The sequence below is a fragment of the Trichechus manatus genome, unplaced genomic scaffold (genome assembly GCF_000243295.1).
Source record: "Trichechus manatus latirostris isolate Lorelei unplaced genomic scaffold, TriManLat1.0 scaffold00223, whole genome shotgun sequence".
Lineage (NCBI taxonomy): Eukaryota > Metazoa > Chordata > Mammalia > Sirenia > Trichechidae > Trichechus > Trichechus manatus.
In genome coordinates this window covers 2584891-2606509 of record NW_004444159.1, presented here as the reverse complement: position 1 = coordinate 2606509, position 21619 = coordinate 2584891, and the positions used below count along the sequence as shown (strand labels likewise).

The window sequence follows — 21619 nt, the reverse complement described above, 5'->3', positions numbered from 1 at the left end:
TTTATTGGTGCATTTAGTCCATTCACATTCAGTGTAATTATTGACAGGTATGAGTCATTTTGATGTATTTGTTGTTGTTGCCAACAGTTTCTTTGTTCCACTTAGTTTTGTGTGCTGAGTTGTTTTTCTTCATGTATTTTCTTTTCATCTTTTTCATTTTTGTTGATTTTGTATTTGCTGATTCTTTATGTTTTTCTTCTTTTTATTTTGATGTATAAGACTGTTAGTTTCCTTTGCGGTTACCTTAAAATTTACCTCTATTTTTCTAAGTTTAAACCAATCTTTTACTTCTTGATATTGCCTTAACTTCCTCTCCCTACAAAAGTTCTATGACTGCATTATTGAGTCACTATTTTTGTCTTAATATTGTCATCTTTTACATATTGACAACTCTGTTTCCCTATTTTCAGTGTTTTAGCTTTGATTTATTTTTGTGACTTCCCTATCTGGGTTGATATCTGGTTGTTCTGTCCTGTGTTCTAGTCTTGGGTTGCTATCTGGTATTACTGATTCTCTAACCAGTGGACTCCCTTAAGTATTTCTTCTAATTTTGGTTTGGTTTTTGCAAATTCCCTTAACTTCTGTTTATCTGGAAATGCCCCAATTTTGCCATCAGTTTTGAGAGACAGTTTTGCTGGATATATATTGTTGGCTGGCAATTTTTTTTTTCCCGTCAAGGCTTTATATATGTCATCCCATTGCCTTCTGTCTGCATGGTTTCTGCTGAGTAGTTCGAACTTAGTCTTACTGACTCTCCTTTGTACATGACTTTTCGTTTATCTGTAGTTGCTCTTAAAATTATCCCTTTATTTTTGGTTTTGGCAGGTTAGATTATACTATGTCTTGGTGACTTTCTTTGGGATCTACCTTGTGTGGGGTTCGAAGAGCATCTTGGACAGATATCTTCTCATTTTTCACAATATCAGGGAAGTTTTCTGCCAACAATCTTCAACAGCCCTCTCCATATTTTCTGTTATCCCTTCCTGTTCTGGTACTCCAATCACTCATAGGTTATTCCTCTTGATTGACTCCCACATAATTTTTAGGGTTTCTTCATTTTTTAAAATCCTTTTATCTTATTTTTCCTCAAATAAGTTGGTGTCAAGTGCTTTATCTTCAATCTCACTAATTCTGACTTCCATTGCCTCAGTTCTGCTCCTATGACTTTCTATTGAGTTGTCTAATTCTGAAATTTTATTGTTAATCTTTTGGATTTCTCTTTGCTGTCTCTCTATGGATTCTTGCAGCCTGTTAAATTTGTCATTTTGCTCTTGTATAACCTTCCTAAATTCCTCTATTACTTTGTCTGTGTTCCTTGGCTTGGTCTGCATTTTGCTTTATCTCCTTCCTGATCTCTTGAAGAGCTCTATATATTAATCTTTTGTATTCTACCTCCAGTAATTCCAAGACCTTCTCTTTCTCTGGGAGGTTTCCTGGCTCTTTGTTTTGGTAGCTTGCTGAAGCCATCATGGTCTGCCTCTTTATGTGATTTGATATTAACTGTTGTCTCTGAGCAATTAATACGTTATTAGATTTATTTTATGTTTGCTTACTGTGTCCTAGTTTCTTGTTTTGTTTTAATATGCCTAAATAGGCTGGTTGTGTGAGCTACTTTGATTATTAGTGTCTTTGAAGCTCCCATGTCCTGTTACCAGGTAGTTACAGCTGCTACTAGGTATGTGAGCCCAGGAGTTTACTTTTCTTGTGTGGATTCAACTCAGGTGTCCAGGTTGTCGGTTACCAAGTGTGTGGTACAGGTTCTCACCTACAGTCCTAGATGGGCAGGGCTACATAGGGGTGAGTGGAGCAGGCACAGGTATCTGGCTACAGCAGGGAGTTATGTGCTGAGCAAGGTAGGGGGCTGATGACTGTCCCTGAGTGCCTGGGTGGAAGGTGTGTCCCTGTTCCCTAGAGCATGTAGGTGGGTGAGTTTTGCAGCTGGACTCTGGGTACCCAACGCTGTTGGCTGTAAGGACTGGGAAGCACCACTTATTCTTGGACCTCTGTTGTGGGTGGCTTGGTGGAGTGGGTGGAGGCACTAGTCCTCAGGCCACTGATGTAGTTAGGTTAGGACTCTGCTTAATGGGAAGGATGGTGTCAAATGTCACAAATTTGCCACTCCTCCTTAGCTGTTGCAGCTGAAAATAGGCTTCAGGTATATATCCTGTTGTACTATGCTAATGAGGGCCTACACTGTTGAAATGGGCCCACACAGGTCTAGGCAGGGTGAAAGGCATTCAAAGTTTGTGGACCCCTTATGCCTGTGCCTAGGCAAGGGGTCTATGCCTGCCCTGAGGTCCCAGCTTAGGGGAGCTGGCAGATTATTTTTTCCTGTTTGTTATTTGTTTGTTAATTTGTTCCCTCTCCAAAACCGGGACAATGGCTCAGGGTGTGCGATGGGTCCCACTTCCAGCCCAGCGACTGCGGCAATCACTGAAGCTGGACTGGGACCTGAGCAGAGCGGGGAGGGGGAGGGTGATGGGGAGAGAGGTACTTCCCAGAGGGGGGAGGGTTATTGATTCCACTTGATAGGTTAGACGCTTGCACTTAACTTTTTGCAGATCCAGCGCCACCTCTCCCTGGCTCTGGAGGCTTGTGCAGACTCTCCGCTGCTAGGTTTCTCCTGATGTGGAAAACGTGTCCTGAGGGCTACTGCTTGCCTCAGACTGCGCGTGCCAGCCTATCCAGCCTGCAGGGTGCCATCCATGTCAGGTCTGGCAAATCCTCACAGCTTCTGAACTGTCTCTCCCTCCCCCTGCCTCTCAGTCCAACTCCTCAGCTTTGTTTTTGATGTTGAGGGCTCCTAGACTGTCATATATAACCAATTCACTTGATTTTTCAGGTCTTTGTTTTAAGAGGGACCACAGGAAGTGTCTAACTACTCCCCCATCTTGGTCTCACCAGAAGATCTAATTTTTATGGAAAGGTTTCTATCTTATTGGAGATGGGATTAAGGAAGGAATCTGAGGGATTATTGCTACTATCCCAAATTGAACCTGGAGCATCAGTACTGTTAACTGAACAGGAACTCCTGTTCCCTCTGACCTAGTCACTGACTTTGGTGTTTCTTATGATGTTCTTCTAAGACCAGAAGACACTTTGCACTTGAAGTGAAACACCCAGGAAGCTAAAGCCAGTCTGAAGGCAAGCTGAGGTCAAGGACCCTGTCTCAGGATGGAGGAGGTCAGGGAGTGAATGGAGCAGACAGGAGAATCAGAATTGTGAAGAAGAGCCAATGGCAAGGGATCAGAAGGACCACAGGAGAAGCACATGACAAAGTATCGGGGGAGGTATGATTTACTCCCAATTTAACTCCAGTAAACCAAGTCTCAGCGAATGAGGAGGAGCTTTCTGAAGCACATTTCTACATTTAAAAGAAAAAAAAAATCTTTTTATTTTTGGAAATTTTCAAACACATACAAAGGTACAGGAAATAAGTATAATGAACCTCCAGGCACTCATCACCTAACAAATATCAACATTTTTATTTCATTGCTTCATCTTACCCCATCCCCGCTTGTTATGGATTGAATTATGTCCCCCCAAAAATGTGTGTATCAATTTGGCTGGGCCATGATTCTAGGTATTGTGTGATTTTCCTATATGTTTTAAATCCTGCCTCTATGATGTTAATGAGGGAGAATGGGTGGCAGTTATGTTAGAGAGGCAGGACTCAATCTACAAGATTGGACTGTATCTTGAGGCAATCTCTTGAAATATAAGAGAGAGAAGCGAGCAGAGAGAAAGGGGGACCTCATAGCACCAAGAAAGCAGTGCTGGAAGAAGAGCGCATCCTTTGGACCTGGGATCCCTGCACAGAGAAGCTCCTAGTCTGAGGGAAGATTGATGAGAAGGCCGACAGAGAGAGAAAGACTTCCCCTTGAGCTGACGCCCTGAATTTGGACTTTTAGCCTACTTTACTGTGAGGAAATAAACTTCTCTTTGTTAAAGCCATCCCCTCGTGGTATTTCTGTTATAGCCACACTAGATAACTAAGACACCCTTCCTCCACTTTTTTTTTTCCTGGAGTATTTTAAAGCAAACCTAGTCATCATATTATTTCACTCACAAATATAGACAAGAGCTTTTACATCTATTAAAAGTCATAATAATTTCTTGATATTATCTCAGACTGTGTTTAATTTTCTGCTATTATCTCACAAATATCTTTATAGTTGGTTTGCTCAAATCAGGATCTACACACGTTTCACATTTTGCATTTGGTTGATTTGTCTCTTACAGTCTTGAGTCTCTTTTAGTCTATAATAGTTATTTCCCTCTCCCTCCTCCCTTTTTTCATACCACTTATTTATTTATCGAAGAACTGGGACATCTGTTCTAGAAATTTCTGACATTCTGGATTTGTTATCCTGGTGTCATTAAATAAGCTTTTTTTTTTTTTAAATTCACTATATTTCCTGTAAACTGGTAGTCAGGTCTGAAAACTTGCTTTAAGAGTCACTGTGTTGGTGAGAATACTTGGTAGATGGTGCAGTGTGCTTCCTCTTGCATCACATCAGGAGGCACATGTCTGATTGTCTCATCTGTGGTGGTGTTAGATTGATGAGTAGGTTCAGGAATTTCAGTCTGATCCATTCATTAAAATTTCCCTATCAATCGCTAAAGGTTTTAGCAGTCATTATGACAATTACCTAGGCTCCTTATTTTATTCCTTGCAAAATGTAATTTTCTAAATGTCTCTTTTCTTCCTTAATGAAGAACTTTCTCTCATCAATTATTTGGTTTCTCTAAGAAACCAAATTTCTCAGGAAAGACTGCAGCTCATTTTAAAGGTGACATGGTGTATCTGATGCTCTTCCACGTGTGTCTTCGTTCTCCTTCCAGTTTCCCACTGCCGCCAGACCAAAGTTCATTCTAATATCTTTGTATCCCCAAGGCCTGATGCGCAGAAGCTGCTAATGAATGACAGACTTATATTGAATGTTCTCCTCTTATGTCCCTATGCCCCAATTTTAACTAGTCCTCAAGGCCCAACTGCCATCTCCTTTACCAGCCTTCCCTGGTTCTTCCACATGGGAGGCATCTTTTCCTCCTCTGAACGCCATTCATTCAGGAACATTTAATTGTGCCAGCCATGGATCTCTTTTAAAAGCTTCCTTGTACAAGTTATTTACCTATTTTATCTTCTTTTCTAGATTCCATAAATACAGGATTTATATCTCCATAGTGACTAGCATTGCTTTACATTTCATGGAAAGTCAATAATTATTTATTGAATGAAAAAACTAATGAATTAGAAAAGAGGAAACTTTTGCACCCTCACAGCTTTGGGCATTTATTTTCCTCTTAAAGTTCAATGGGCAAGTGTGGTGAAATGAGTTTCTTTATGTGGCCTTTTGCCTTGGTTGTTTGAAAAAACAGCTTGAGAGATATTTCCCATAAACCCTGAGGAGTTACTTTTTCTACTAGTTTTCTACCTCAGAGGATTTATTACTTTTGTTCAGGTTGATTGACATTTCCTGGATAACCTGTAAACAACTTGATGGTTTGATACTTTTTGTCTGGCCCTGGGCTGGAGCCTGCCCTGTGATTGGTATGTACCTTGCAGGGATTGGGCAATACACTATACAAATGAAGTGATTAAAGACTATGCAAATGACATGGCTATAGCCTACCATGCAAATGAAGTGACTGTGTCCTACTGAGAGGCGATTGGTCAGTTTGTGGCCCTGTTGCGAGGGACATGCCTTAAAATTGACAAGGAGTTTCCTTATATATGCAGCCAACCCCACAGAGGTGGCAGAAGGAAGAAGGAAGAAATCAGGAAAGGAGAAATGGCAAGACAGGCAAGAAGAAAGAAGAAGGAGAGGGGATGAGGAAGCTCCTAAAAGAGCTGTAAAACAGGTGAAGGGCTGTAACACCAAAGACAGTGAGAGGCCCAGAAAGGGCACGGCAGAGAGTCAGTGGTGACAGCAGAAACCTGCTAGGAACGCAGCTAAGAGAGCTGAACAAAACTGCTACACTGGCTATGAACTAGGTCAGTTAGCAGTGGAGAGGCCAATGGCAAGGTGGATGAAGGCAGAGAGACCTGTCTTAAGGGGGCTAAGAGAAGGCCCGTCCTGAGGGGGATGAAAGGGGGCATGCATAGCAGCGAGAAGGGCCTGCTTGCTTGCACAGCTAAGAGGAGCTGAGAGAGCTGTCCTGCACTGAAGAAGGGAGGGATATGCTCTCCACTTCAGGGGAGCCTTCCGGACTTTGCCTACTTGCTTCCTGATCCTGATCCTGAGTTGCAGCCTGTTGATCCTGATCCCAAGTTGTACCCTATTACTTCCTTAATAAACCACTTAACTGTAAGTGTGGTCTCTGAGTTCTATGTGGCCATTGCAATGGATTTATCGAACCCAGCAGGAAGTAGAAAGAGCCATGGAGAGGATGGCTGGTGTCAGAATTGGTAAAAAGTTTGGAGAGAGGAGGCATCTCTGACTTCTACCTCATAGGGGTCAGCTTTGGGTTGATCCTGGTTCTTATCAATAAGGAATCTAGACGAGTTCTGATACTACTCCTAGATTACAGCATGTAATGAATTTAGTATAGAACACTGCTTTTTGATCATTTAAAAATATGATAGACTTTACTACTTAACTGCTATAAAAAAATCAGTTATGTTATTTAGTCTCTTTTTCATTATGGTGAGATCCAACCAGATGGTTAAATTACTCTGTAACTAGTTCAATACCAAGATCATATTTTCATTTTCTTCTAATATATTTTTTGTTATATTCGCTTTTATCTTTAGATACCGTCTAAAGTAAATCATGAGTACTACTTCCCAAGGCACCCCTTAATCATGGTTGCTGTAAATAGACATTGCTATAAAAATGGTGGTAGCATATGCAACAATATAAATGTGCTTCATCAACTATGAAAAACAGCACATATTCGTTTACTTGTGTACTTTGAAAAAATAAATCTCAATAGTCTAATCATAAATCAGGTGGGATTATACCTAAAATGTCAAAACTGAAAATGCAAACTTCAATTTTGTACTTTTGTGGGCCACTAATACTGCTGGAATGCCATTGTGTGACCATTTTAATGAGCAAATTTTTTGAAGGTTGGTAATTTCTTCAACTTAATAAGATGGTATAGAAACAACAGCAAAGCAATTAAAAGTCTTTCTTACCAGGAAATCAAGCTCCTCATTTAGATTGTGGTACTTATCCAGTCTGGCTCCCAATAAGATAGGTACATCACTGACATTCTTGATTTCATCTGAATCAAAGTCTGTGACCTGAGATTAAATATATTTGTGCTCAGTTTTGGTGCTTTCATGCTCCTGGAGACATCTGACAATAAATACTTTATTAGTCTAAAAAAATCAAAGAGTTTGTCAGTGGCTAGAATCATAGAAGTGTAGAGCTTAGAGCTAGAAGAACAAATCACCTAGGCTCTGTCTCCAGGTAGGTAAGTCACTAGTAGCCTCATTTTACAAATAAGATTTACAGGTTACAGGCTTCCTAAAGGTTGTATACCTAGAGTCTCCAATTAGCCGAATAAGATCCTCATACATACTTAAAATTTGGAAGTTATCCATATGGATTTTATATTTATTTCTATAGCAGCAATATCCTGTATTTCAAGGTATCTAAAGGATCAAAATCACAAATTTTCTCCTGAATTAAAGCACCATAAGATACCAAAAAAAGACAAAGCTAATCCTAACGACAACACAAGAATTTAAAATTAAACAAATGAGGTTTACTTTATGTACGTTTTACCACCCTTAAGAATACAACTCCTTTAAAAGTAATAGATTATAAAGAGTAGGATTGTTCCCAGATCTTTCTCTAGGAAACAAAAAAAAGTGCAAATGCATGCCAAAGCATGATTTATATGTTCTATGACTAAATTATTTTCAAGACTTAGAAATTATTCTAAGACCTTTCTGTGAAACGTAAATAAGTCCTCTTTTACGATTCATATGAAAATAAGTAAAAACTGTCAATAAATAAAAAATGCAAACATAAAAACACATGTATATATTTTTATGCTTGCATTTTACCATATATATGTGTATTTACACATATATACACACATATATATTCACACACACATATATATAGGAGCCCTTGTGGTGCAGTGGTTAAGAGCTCGGCTGCTAACCAAAAAGTCAGCAGTTCAAATCCACCAGCCACTCCTTGGAAACCTTATGGGGCAGTTCTACTCTATCCTATAGGGTCACTCTGAGTCGGAATTGACTTGACGACAACAGGATATATATATACACATATTGATATGTATACATGGTTTGTAAACTTTAAAATTTTATATAATGATCAAAAGGTTTAATTACAACTGTGCTCTATGTATTCTCATGCCTGAGTTCCCATCCACTGACAGGTTTACATGTGATCATTTTGTACAATTAGGATACATTCAAGCCCATCGTTGAAAGAGTTTGCCAGGTCTTACCATCTGGAACAAGCGCATGGTTCAGATGATCCCAAACAATAACCATTCATCTTTCATTTAAACCTTTATGTCAAGTTTCCATGTTTCAATCTGCAATTCAGTTCTAAACTCATCCAACCATTACATAAACATTTTAAAAAATTAAGAACTGAAGTGAGACTGTAAAATGAAAACATATACAAAGACTGAAAGACTATCATCCAGTTGTGTTTCAGTCATCCAAAACCATGTCACATTCCAAATAACAAGACCCAGCTGAACTACATGATTCAGAAACAGGCACACGCATACCTTCTTTGTACAATTCACTCTGCTTAACAGTGTAACCAGGAGGAGGTGGTTTATACACGGCTGTTGTTGTTGCTGGGTTTGTAGGTCAGGGCCAGAAAATAGAGGGCTGTCTTATCCTCTAGTGATAAGTTTTGTTACAAAGTTGTCTGAATTTTCATTTCCCTTATTTTTGTTACAACTGTCAACCAGAAGCTTGGAGGGAATAGTCTATCTACAGTCAAGATTAGGGGTATAATTACTCCTTTTTCCTGAAGAATGCCACTGAAATTTAATTGCTTGGTGATTATATTTTGTTGTTAATGGGTTATTGGTTTTATAACTATTTTCTAGGACGAAGTTTCACAAATAGGGTCTTGAACGGGGCAGTCTGGGAAGCTCATCCCAACATCACTTCAGTATCAGATAATTTAAACCACTTTCCAAACGATAGGGTGGCTCTTTTTTATCTAGGTCATTTGCAGCATACATAATCCCAGCTGACAACGATGGTCCCACTTAGAGTGATAGTCTCACTTAGATAAGTTTAATCAGTGGAAACCTCTGATCAAAATCTGGATTTGCCAATGGAATATCTGTAAACCTTTATTCATTTGCCTCCTCCTGTACCCTTCGGGGTCACTCCGTGTTCAGTGTATACTGAATATATATTTGACTGCCAAACGACTATGATGCTAAAAAAGAAACTGTTATAGTTCCAATAGCCATACAGATACAAAAATCTCTTCTCTCTTTCTTTTTTTCCCCCACAATGATAAGAAGGATTCCCAATATCATTTAATAAGAAAACAGAACTGTTGCCAACTCTGAAACCTGGAAGAAGGAGAGGAAAGATTGGAGTCGTAAGAACTTTAATAAACTTTTCTGTTGCTAGTGATAAAGAAATCAAGGAACTAATAGTTAAAGATAACTGGCAAGCAATTTTCTCTACAAAACTTATCAGTGGCCCTCAATTCTGCCCCATGAGAATCAATCATGAAACTATGATTATTTCATAAAACAACCAGGATTTGAAAAACCTATGTATTTATCAGTTATGTGTTTAAATGAATTCATAACAAAATTAAAAGTTCACATCCTCCTGACAAAGAGCAAGAAAGTGTCTTTACATTAAGGATAGTATGTAGTAAATGTTAAACTCACCTCAGTAACCTGATCTTGAAATGCTTTTTCATTAGCAATTAACTCTCTAACGGTTGTGATTCTGGCTTTATGTTTCAGTAGCTAAGAAAAAAAAATTCTGTATTTCAGAGGAGAGGAAAAAACTACATTCTATAAAATTTATAATAAAATTATCAAACCATGCATAGTCCTGGTCTTCAAAAGATACACTTTTTTCTAGCCCTTGTGCAGAAGACAAGGCCTAAGACTGTCTGTCGTCCAGGCCTGCTAGCAAGATTGCCCCTTGGCTAGTATCTGGAAACTTGGATTTCAGGAGGATTCCCACCATTCCCTGATAAGAATGACTCATTGTGGCTAAAATGTTTGTGCACATAATATGGTTTCTGCTGAACACCTGCCTTCTTTCTGCGAGTCCAGAATTTTGGTACGTGCCAACCGCCGTGTGACTATGTGAACAGCCCCCAATAAAAACCCTGGGCACTGAGTCTCTAATGAGCTTCCCTGATAGACAACATTTCATACGTTGTCAGGACTTGTTGCTGGGGGAATTAAGTGTATCTTGTGCGACTTCACTGGGAGAGGACTCTTGGAAGCTTGTGCCTGGTTTCCTCCAGACTTCACCCCGTGTGCCTTTTCCCTTTGCTGATTCTTTGTATCCTTTTCCTGTAATAAATCATAGCTGTGAGTATGACTATATGCTGAGTCCTGTGAGTCTTCCTAGTGAATCACCAAACCTAGGGGTGGTCTGGAGTGAGCTTATCCTAATATCCAATTGTTATTATAGTCAGGATATTATAATTCTTCTAAAAATTAGAATTCCTTAAAAAAAAATCCAGCCAACTTTGCCTGGATGCAATTTATAATCATTTCTTACCTGTTCATTTATAATAATAATGAACCTTAATTTTCAAGGTGGCACAAACAGTTTGCACTCAGCCGGTGACCAAAAAGTTTATGGTTCAAAACCACCTAGAGGAGTTTGAACTAGGAAGAAAAGGCCTAGTGATCTGCTTTTGTAAAAGATTACAGCCAAGAAAACCGTACGGAGCAGTTCTGCTGTGTTACACATAGGGTTGCCATGAGTTGTAACTGATTCAGTGGCATGGACACAAAACAATATTCAATATTCAAACTTCCCCAGTGAGGTAAAGTGTGCTGCGCAAAATATTTTTTGACTTTTTATTATGAAAAATTTCCAATATTTAAAAAAAAGAGAATAAACTATAATGAACCCCCTGTAACCATCATCCAGCTTCAACAATTAATAGCTAATGGCCAATCTTGTATCATTTATATTCCAACCATTCCCCTCCTCCCTCAATCTCCCTTAACTGAGTAAAATTACAGACATCATTTCGTCTGTTAATATTTCCGTAACTACACACAAATTTAGTAAAAGAACGTTGTAAAAATGGCACGATGGCAGAGTCATCTGACCTCCTCTAACTTCACAAGGGGGGAAGGAGAATCAAGAACAGTCCCAGGCTGATTCCTATGAGGTGGAGGGTCAGACATGCCTCCTCTCTCCAACATCTTCACTAATTCTGACAATAACTGTCCTTCTCACGGCACTCTCTACTTCTCTGCTAGGTTCAACAGTTCATTGCAATGGTTACAGAGAACTTACGTACAGTACTCACGATTATGAGGTTTATTAGGGAAGTAACAGTTCAGGTTCAGGAACGGTCAGATACAGTTCTTCTAACAGGACAGCCTCTTCCCAGCCATGTCCACAAGCATGCCCTTCTCTGGCCCTTGTCCTCTGCCCTCCTTGGGCAAGTGTTACAAACCTCTTTTAGCTCTGCTGGTAAGTGCCTAGAGGCACCCCACTCCACCAGTAAGCCTTGACTTGAAGGGCTCAGCTCTAGCTCTGTGGGTTGGCAAACCTAGCTCCACCAAGTGCCCACAGAAGTACCCTACTCTGCCAGCAAGCCTCCTGCCAGAAGGCACTCAACTTTCTCACTCTGTGGGCCAGGAAGCCCACCACGCCATCTCCCGCCAGTCTCTCCTGCTGCCGTTTCTCTGCCACTGCTTCTCGCCATTTTCAGTGTTACAGCTCTCTCTCTCGGTCTCCTGGTTCCAGGAGTTTCTCTGCGCAAGAATCCCAGGTCCAAAGGACACACTTTGATCTTGACTCTTTCTCCTTGGTGGTGGTGAGATCCTCCCTCTGCTCTGGAATTGGCTCTCTTTTAAGTATAGTGGCATGGCAAAACTGACCAATCCCCTCCTTAGGGTTCCATACACCTTATTTGGATAGTACTACCCAATCACATGGGAGTGAGTTACCGCACCATGGCAAGAAAGGCCACACAAAAACGATCCATCACGCTGCAAACATAAATATCTAAAAGTGTATCTTTGTAATACCCTACTCTGACCACCAACTGAACTTATTTTTGAAGGCTGGTTTACAGAAGTAGAGGTCAGTAGCTTCTCTGCTTGTCTGCTGATTCCTCCACAGATTAACCAGGAGACAAAGAGCTTCCCCAGAAAACTTGCAACATATTTTCTATCCAACTCAGTTCAGAGAAGTAACTTTTTGATAGTATAGGACTGGATTTGTTATTGTCCAAGATTCCAGACTAAAGTATGAGTTTTTATTCTTTTAGTAAAATAATGTCGTCACTTCTGAATTCCTCTCAGATTAAAAATGGCATGATTTAACACTGTGTCATCACCTGCCCTATTTAACTTAGTAACTAATTCTCTTAATTTTATCACTAAATTTTTGTACCAACACACCAAGAAAAGAATAACTGAAGAAATTCTAGGAACCTCTTTACCTACCCTTCTCCACCTGAGAAATAAAATGATTTATTTTAAATGTTTCTATTATTCCAAGTGATGAAGTTTGAAATAACTGTGTTGTTGTTGTTGTGTGCCATCGAGTCAATTCTGACTCATAGTGACCCTATAGGACAGGGCAGAACTACCCCATAGGGTTTCCAAGACTGTAATCTTTACGGAAGCAGACTGCCATATATTTCTATCGTGGAGTGGCTGGTGGGTTTGAACAGCTGACCTTTGGCTTACGTTACCTTTTTCTTTGACTATTTTTTTATTTTCACTAAAAATATTATTTTTAGAATGGATAATACAGTACCTCTTTATCTAAAGTTTTCTTTTGAAGATACAAGCACTTCAATTTTTGCAGCATTACATCACTAATTTTCTTGCTCTCTTTGAAATGTTCAGCATCAGGATTGGTGATGTCCTAAGGGTAAGAGTTTAAGAATCTAATTTAAAAATTTTCAACACAGCTAAAAGGAAGAAGACTAAAACATAAATAAAACAAATTTCCCTTCCTTAAGAAGTAACCAAACCAAAGAAGGTAAAATAATATTGAACTCAATTCTTCAATTATTTCTCACATTTAATAAATGGTTATTGTGGAAAGACTTCATACAGATTCATTTGTATATAAATTGATATTGGGACAAATTAGTATAACTGCTGAAATATTAATACTCATCTATAATAACTATGCATGCTTACAGATTCTGATGTATATTTACCTTCTTAGCCTAGTCAGTCTACAAATTCACATTTTAGACAAACTGTTATTTGTCTAAAATAAAATCTGTTCCAACACCAGAACAATCAGATATCCTCAACAATACCGAAACTCTTATTTTGAGGGTACCTAAAATGAAACGTCCCTGGGTGGCGTGAACAGTTTCCACTCAACTACTAACCTAAAGGTTGGCAGTTTGAACCCACCTATCAGTGCTGTGGAAGAAAGGCCTGACAATATGCTTCCGTAAAGATCACAGCCAAGAAAACCCTATGGGTTCTATTCTGTAACACATGGGGTCGCCGTGAGTCAGAATCAACTTGCTAGCGATGGGTTTACCTAGCAAGAAGGAACTTGTATCACTATAACCTGGGTGCAAAGTGCACCCACTAAGGTCAGGCTGGCTGTGTCTGTATTTGAGTTCTGCCTCTTAATCATATGTGAGACTTTGGATAAGTAACTCAATCATTCTAAGCCTCAGTTTTCCTGTGTTAAAAAAAGGTTAACAATATAAAGAATGATAAAAAAATTAAATGAGTTAATTCATGAAAAGCAGTGACTAAAAATTCAAATCGTTTGAAGGACAGGACAGGCAATCAGCAAATTTTTATCAAGTGCCTATTAAGAGCTGAAGCATGCATTAGGTACCGGTACTGGGCACATAGCAGTTAACAGGGCATACCTCTGATCTTGAAGACTTATGTTCTAGTGGAGGCGGGAGATACAGATTATGCGGGCAAATAAGACTTGTTTGGGATGTCATGAAATCTATTAAGACCAACTGCACCATGGAGGGAAAACCCGGTGGCATATTAGTTAAGAGCTACAGCTACTAACCAAAAGGTCTGCAGTTCAAATCCACCAGGTGCTCCTTGGAAACTCTGTGGGGCAGTTCTACTCTGTCCTTTAGGGTTGCTATGAGTCAGAACAGACTCGATGGTAATGGGTTTTTGTTTTTTCTTTTTAAAACAGCACCATTGAGAGGTTTGGTAGAGAAGCAGCAGCTAGCAAATAAGACTGAGAAAGAACAGCAGGCACCAGCGAGACAGGAGAAAACCAGACAAACACACCTTCTCTTCACTTACTGACTACCGCATTACCTGACATTTCACATTCATGACAAGAGTAAAAAATCTACTATCTGACTAGTTTGCACATTAACGACGTATGTCTGGCAGTAATGAATGCTGAGGTGTGAGGTAAGAGTAATGCTGGCTGTGATGGTTAAAGTTATGTGTCAGCTTGGCTGGGCCATGATTCTCAGTGGTTTGGCAGTTATGTAATGATGTAATCTGGCAGTTATGTAATGATGTAGTCATCCTCATATAATGCTGATTTTCACATACAACCTGGTCTTTAGAACCTGACCATGTCAATAATTGAGGAGTGGGTTTATGGTGAGTAAGTAAATGGAGGGGCAAAGTGGAATGGAAAAGTTTGCAGCAAAAGAAAGTCTGTGCCCATTCAAATTCAAATATTTAAAAATAAACATTAGATGGACATAGCCTGTGGGCGACACTGTGTGATCTCTGTGTGAACTGCTCAGCCCCATTTCTAGCACTCAGTAAATGCTAGTGTTCAACTAATTGTAGCTAAAACAAAACAGAAATAGGGTTTTTGCTGGTTCAGGAACATCGTAAACCCAGGCTCCCAAATTTCAGCTCTGGTGAGTGCACATAAGAATAAAGAAATGCACAGTACAGAAGAGGAAGAAAAGAGCGAATCGGAGGACCTATGAAGTGTCATGCCCTTCAGTATGTTCTCACACCGAATGCAGTGCTTGTAACCTCCTTGGACAGCACGTATCATTTCCCCTATTTAAGATGAGGAAACTAACGCTGAGAAAGGTTGTTCCTTGACCAAGTTCACACAGTTGGGAAGTGGTGAAGCCAGCGTTTAAATTCATCTGACACGAATGTCGTTTTTATTCTATTGTACACAGCTCCACACTCCCTCCCCCTCAAAATCTATATTTTAGATTAGATAAACAACTCATTAAGAGTGAACAATAATTAATTACTAGGAGTAGACTGAGCTAGAGTACAAGAACTACTGTTTTCCTGAAATTTGGGAAGTACTAAAAGAAGGATGGCGTCTGTGGGTGGTAAAAACAGCGAATGTGAAGAACGGTTGGAGATTTGAGTCTACCCAGAGGTGCCTTGAAAGAAAGGCCTGGTGATCTACTTCCGAAAAATCAGCCATCAAAAACCCCGTGGAGCATAGTGCTACTCTGACACACATGAGATTGCCGTAAGTCAGAGTCGACTCCATGGCAACTGGCAAAAAATGAAGGATTTTGCTTGATGTCTCTACTTTATTACTGTGGCCTTCTGGGATTTAAGTGTTGAAGAAAGATAAACAGAAAGAAGCAGGAGGAGGAAGGAAAGGCTGGATGGTTGATTTAGGGGCCTATATTCTGTCTTCCATTTCTTTCTTCCAAGACTTAATTCTGTCACCTTTTGTTGTCTCTCCATTGCTTTAGTTCAACCCGGATATTTTTCCCTGTTATGGACTGATTGTGTCCCCAAATATATACGTTGTAAATCCTAACTCCTGTAGTGGTTATAATCCCATCTGGGAATGGGTTTTCTTTGTTATGTCAATGAGACAGTATTAGCGTAGTAGAGTCTGTTTTAAATCACTCTCTGTTGAGATATAAAAGAGATTAGACAAGCAAGCAAAAAGCTGAGATGGGGGAAGATACTCCACACCACATAAAGGTCACCAAGAAACCAAAGAAAAGGACCTTCCCCCAAAATCGACAGAGAGAGAAAGCTTTTCCCTAGGGCCGGCACCCTGAATTTGGAGTTCTAGAATCCTAAACTGTGAGAAAATAAATTTCTGTTTTTTTAAAGCCATCCACTTGTGGTATTTCTGTTATAGCAGCACTAGATAGCTAATCAAAAAAAACCAAATCCGTTAATGTCGAGTTGATTTCGACTCATAGGGGCCCTACAGGACAGAGTACAACTGCCCCATAGGGTTTCCAAGGAGTGACTCGTGGATTTGAACTGCTGACCTTTTGGTTAGCAGCTGAGCTCTTAACTACCACACCACCAGGGCTCCAGATAGCTAAGACACCCTCTAATAAAAAAATCTAAATTTTCTTATTACCTGGCATGTGAGAAGTCCCACCATCAGAGTTAGCAGATTGTGAATTTTGGAGGACAGCTGAGTTCTTTTCTCATCTGGAGGACTCAGGCTCTTGTCTTCACAAGGTGGGCAATTCAGGAACAAATCAGAATGTATCATCTTCGTATCCTACATGAACACGAATCAGATTTGTTACAATAAAGACTAAGAACCGAGATTACCTTTTAAGTAAAACATTGAATAAAAAATCTAAACCCGTAAAAAACTTGAGCAGGGGCTCTCAAACTTTTTGCTCTCAGGATCCCTTTATACTCTTAAAAATTATTGAAGACCCCAAAAAGCTTTTGTTTATGTGGGTTATATCTACTGATATTTATTGTATTAGAAATTACAACTGAGAAAATTTAAAAATATTTATTTTCTAATTGGTTTAAATAACAATATTAAACCCATCATATTTAGGTGACATTGTTTTACATTTTTACAAATACTTTTAAATCTGGCTTAAGTAAAGACAGCTGAATTGTCACATTTGCTTCACACATTTCATTAGTATGAAGCGATTACATCATCATATGTCATGTATCTTCTGGAAAACTGCACTGTAAATTTGTGAAAGAATGAGAGTGAAAAAGGCAAATAACATCTTAATATTATTATGAAAATAGTTGTGACCTCATATACACCACAGACCATACTTTGAGAATGCTAAACTAGAGTTAATGAAAAGCAGAACTAAAAAGCAGAGTAAGTACGGTTTTGGGGGTAAAGAATTGATTAGTCAAGATAAGAAAAAAACTTTAAAACAAAGCTCAAGAAAAAAATTGTACGCTGTGCTAAACTTTTGTACAACAGAACCAATTCTGTCTGAACTCACCAATACAAAATTTGTCATGATGTGATAAGGAGCTAAACTTAAGGTCATCTTTGCTTAGTGGTTCTCAAAGTGTTGTCCTCATCAAGTAGCATCAGCATTACCTAGGAACTTGTTAGGAATTCTCTGGACCCACCCCAGACCTACTGAATCAGAAACTCTGGGGATGGGGTACAGTAATCTATGTTTTAACAAGGCTTCCAGGGGATTCTGATGCACCTTCAAGTTTGAGAAGCACTGGTTTAGGTAATCTCTCCTTTCTGGAGAAAAAAATTGTACAGCTAATTTTTTAAACCAAAGAGAACAACAGAATCTTATCTATGTTACTAACAATTCTTAAGAATAATACAATTATTTACTTACAATTCGTATGCCAATTACAGATTGATAAAGTAGGCCCACTAACGACATCTGTAAGGCAACATATTAGCTAAATCCACGTTATTATAACAAAACTGAATCTAAAAATTTTTACATTTTTTCTAGTTCAGAGTCAATAAAATTTTACTATACATATTATAAGGCAGGTTTACAAAACTGAAATAGATTTGTTCCAGCTTGTGAAAATTGTTACTTCCAGGATGTCCTCCAAGTTCTCAGCTGCCAAGAAAGCTATTTGAACTAATAGCAGATAATAAAAAATATATAATCTGTTCAAACATATTGATATAAGTTTCTAATGCAGTTTTTAGATGCATTATAATTTTACAAAATTAATACATGAATAGGTTGTTTTTATTTCGTTTTATGGTTGAATAGGCAGAAACGGTACAAAATGTGAAACACTGAGATCCATGCTCAGAAAAACCTTTTCAAAAGGTACTTCTGAGGGTTGCTTCAGATGATGGTCAGGGGTACCCACAGCATTTTCAGGTTGTCATTTCTACCAAAATAACCACTAGATGCCAGAAATAGCCTTCTTTAATATAAATACCCATAAACCAAAACAAACTTCTCCAAATCTGTTGAGCATTTTCTAGTCTATATCTTTTTCTTTTTTGTTAGTGTTTCTGGAAACAAATAATATATGTAAGTGCCATGCTATTTGATAATATTTGAAATCCTAACACAAAGAAAGAACCATAAAGCCAATTTGATAAGACTAATCAGATAAAGGAAATTATGTCTTTAGGGGACTAAAATGTGAAAGATTCAAAAACATGAGGTCATGATGTATACTATCTTTGCACTTTTATAATAATCAATACACATCACGTAGCTTATAGGGGCTTAAATATGCATGACTAGACTATTAGAAACTCCTGAAATTTTAGAGATTCTGACTTGCATCAATACCTTTGTAGTATCTGACTCCATAGCCTCCTCCAATTGCTCCTTTAACTCAGCTATCTCCAACTTAGGGACATAGTTTTGCTCCTCACTCCTGGTAATCTGTTGCTGAAGTTTGGCATTTTCATTTTTGATTTCATTGATCTGCTGCTGAAGTTTCATATTCTTAGCCCTTTCATTTTCAGAGATGAATTTCAAACTTTTAACTTGAGCAACCAATTTGTCAAGACTAGATTTCAGCTTCTGTCTTTCTTGTATGTTTTGCTTTTCGTGTTTCTGGAATTTCTCCTGTAAAGACAGGAACTCTGGTCCTCGGGTCTCTTTTTCCCTTTTCACTAAGTCCAGAGCAGAAGCGGTGGCCTTTTCCAGTTCTCCTTTGACTTGCTGCAGCCTCGCTACCTCTTCTTCTTTCTTGCTTAAGGTTTTGTCCATCTCGATACACTGACTTACACATTTATTTTTTTCCTGAACTTCTGTCATATATCTTTCCTGTAGATGAACGTAATTCACCTTGATCTTTTTAAGCTCTAGCTGTAAGGTTTTCTTTTCATTCCTAGATTCTTGAAGATGTTTTTGGGTGTCAGATAGAATCTCCCGCACATTCTTCAATGTTCTGTCAGCATCATTCTTCTCTAAGATTACTTTGTATTTGTCTTCAATTAATTTTTCGACATTCTCTTTTAGCTTATTAATGACGTCAACCAACACCTGCTGTCTGGTAATCTTCATCTGTAATTCTTTAACCTTCTTCTCTAAATACATGTTACTACACTGTAGGTCTTGGATTCGAATTTGCTGCTTTTTGTTGCTATGTTTTAATTTCCGTAAGACTTCATTTAAAGCCATGTCTTCCTCCAGAGGTTGTAAGTTTTCGAAGCTTTGCCCCATGTCAGAGGTTTTGCAGTCCCCCCTGAATCCTCCACCACTCCAGGAAATGTCTGTGGGGGACCAAGCTGAGAACACCCCCGGGTTCTCCACGTCCTCCACTCTGGCTTCCTTTTGGTGACTCACTGACATCTGAGGCATCTCTCCAGAATTCTGTATTTCACTTGGTGAAACTGCTGTCTGTAAATTATAGTAAATAAAATAAGTGGGAACGAGTAGAACAATCATGAGCTTTGGAGTCAGATCCCAAGTTTACTTTCCCCAGTTATAAAATAACAATAATACCTACTTGCAGTTTTCTAAGAATTACTTGCTAAATGTACATAAAGCACCTAATAGCACAGCATAAAGAGTAGGTATACGATAAAGTGAGGTATATTATACTTTTTACTAAAAGTACACACATACTTTTACTAAAGAAAAATTAAAGTTTGGTACTCTCATCATTTTCTATGATTGCAAATTCTTCTGAACACAATATAAGATGCTACTTTCTCTGACTTCAAATAAAACCAATAAATTTACTTATTACTCTATAGTCCCTTTTGAATAAAGCTTTTATTTTTAATTCCCCATTTAAACTATTACTTCACTATGCTATGAATTCTATAAACATTAGAATGTCAGAGGAACATGCCTCATGATTGACTTTATGCCGACAATACAGGTTTTGCGGGGTTTAAAAAGGGACAGTACATTATGATAAGACAACACTGAAATAAATGTGACACAAAAACCCAGTAAAAGATATCTGTACGCGTGGGCTGCATAACTTTTTGGAATTTAAAGATATCGAACCCCTGTATTTTAATGCTTTTTCATTGCTTTGGGATAAAGACAACTGTCCTTATTGAGGCCTATAAGGCTCTGATATCTGATCTTGATATCTGACCTATGCCACCTTTCCACCTCATTTACTACATCCCTCTTGCTCCCTAACCCAGTGTTACTGAGCTTCCCTCAGGTCCTAGTAGGTATCATGGTCCCTGCAGCCACAGGACTTTTGCATGTTGTTCGTCCTGCATGGAAAGCCCTCCTACCCACCACTACCTGATTGACTCCTACTTATTTAACCTTCAGGGCTCAGCTCTGTTACCACTTCTTCAGCGTGCCTTCCCCAAACTCCCTGACTGGGGTAGTACCCCTGTTATAGACTCCCATTGTACATGTAAATTGTAGTCACAGCATTTACCATAGTCCCAAGGATACAGCTACTTGTGTGATTATTTAGTTAATGTCTATCTCCTCTACTAGAATGTTACCTTTATGAGGACAAGAAACACTTCTTTTTGTTTGTTTAACAGTATCAACCAACCCATAACACAGGGCTTAGCACAGAGTAGAGGTCTGAAAGTATTTACTGACTAAATGAGTAAATAAATGCAGTGAAAAGAGGAAGGAACAATCCTGAGAAACTCTAACCAAACAAAAAAGGGAAATAAAGTTCTCTTTTAAATGCTGCCATCTATTTTCAAATAAATGAACAAAAAAAAATGTTTATATTTATAAAAGGAACACAATGGCCATAGCTTTTTTTCATCAAACTCACAATAAAAAGTTATAATTTATGCTAGTCTTGGATTATATCTACTTGTCCACACCAGAATCGTTTTTTGCTTAGAAAGTACACAGGATTTATACTGCTGGCATCTTCAGTGCTCTTACGATGCTACATGTGTACCCAGCAGCAATAAATCAAGAGAATAGTCTTACGATGCTACATGTGTACCCAGCAGCAATAAATCAAGAGAATAGGTTTTTTCACTTTGGTAGAAAAATAATTTTTGCTTGTTGACAAAAGTCCAGCAAGATAGAAAAATCTTAATCTTTCTTGTCAAAAAATTTAATTAATCTATCTGTACTCCTTCTTCTTTGCAGCTACTTTGATTCAGCAAATACAAAAGCTTATTTTATTCAAGGCACCATGTAAACACTAAGGTACATAAAAAGATAAACAATATAGACGTGATGCTCAGAGAAATTATCATTTGGTAGTGCGAGTCCCCGAGGATAGACCAGGTTTTATTGGCAAAATATGTTTCTGACTAGGTTACGACCTCAGAATGGATTCTTAGAATCCAGAAAAGAATGCCCCTTGTACTGATTAGACTGCTTAACAC

General features: G+C 38.6%; 1 protein-coding gene across 1 annotated transcript in view; it reads right to left on the bottom strand.

Moving 5' to 3' along the window:
• The window catches only part of CAGE1 (cancer antigen 1), a 76872-nt gene that overhangs the window by 46147 nt on the left and 9106 nt on the right, over positions 1 to 21619 (bottom strand). The window contains 5 exon segments of the mRNA XM_023742910.1: positions 7145 to 7252; positions 9865 to 9945; positions 12947 to 13057; positions 16472 to 16618; positions 18621 to 19679. Coding sequence (XP_023598678.1) covers positions 7145 to 7252; positions 9865 to 9945; positions 12947 to 13057; positions 16472 to 16618; positions 18621 to 19679 — 1506 coding nt within the window.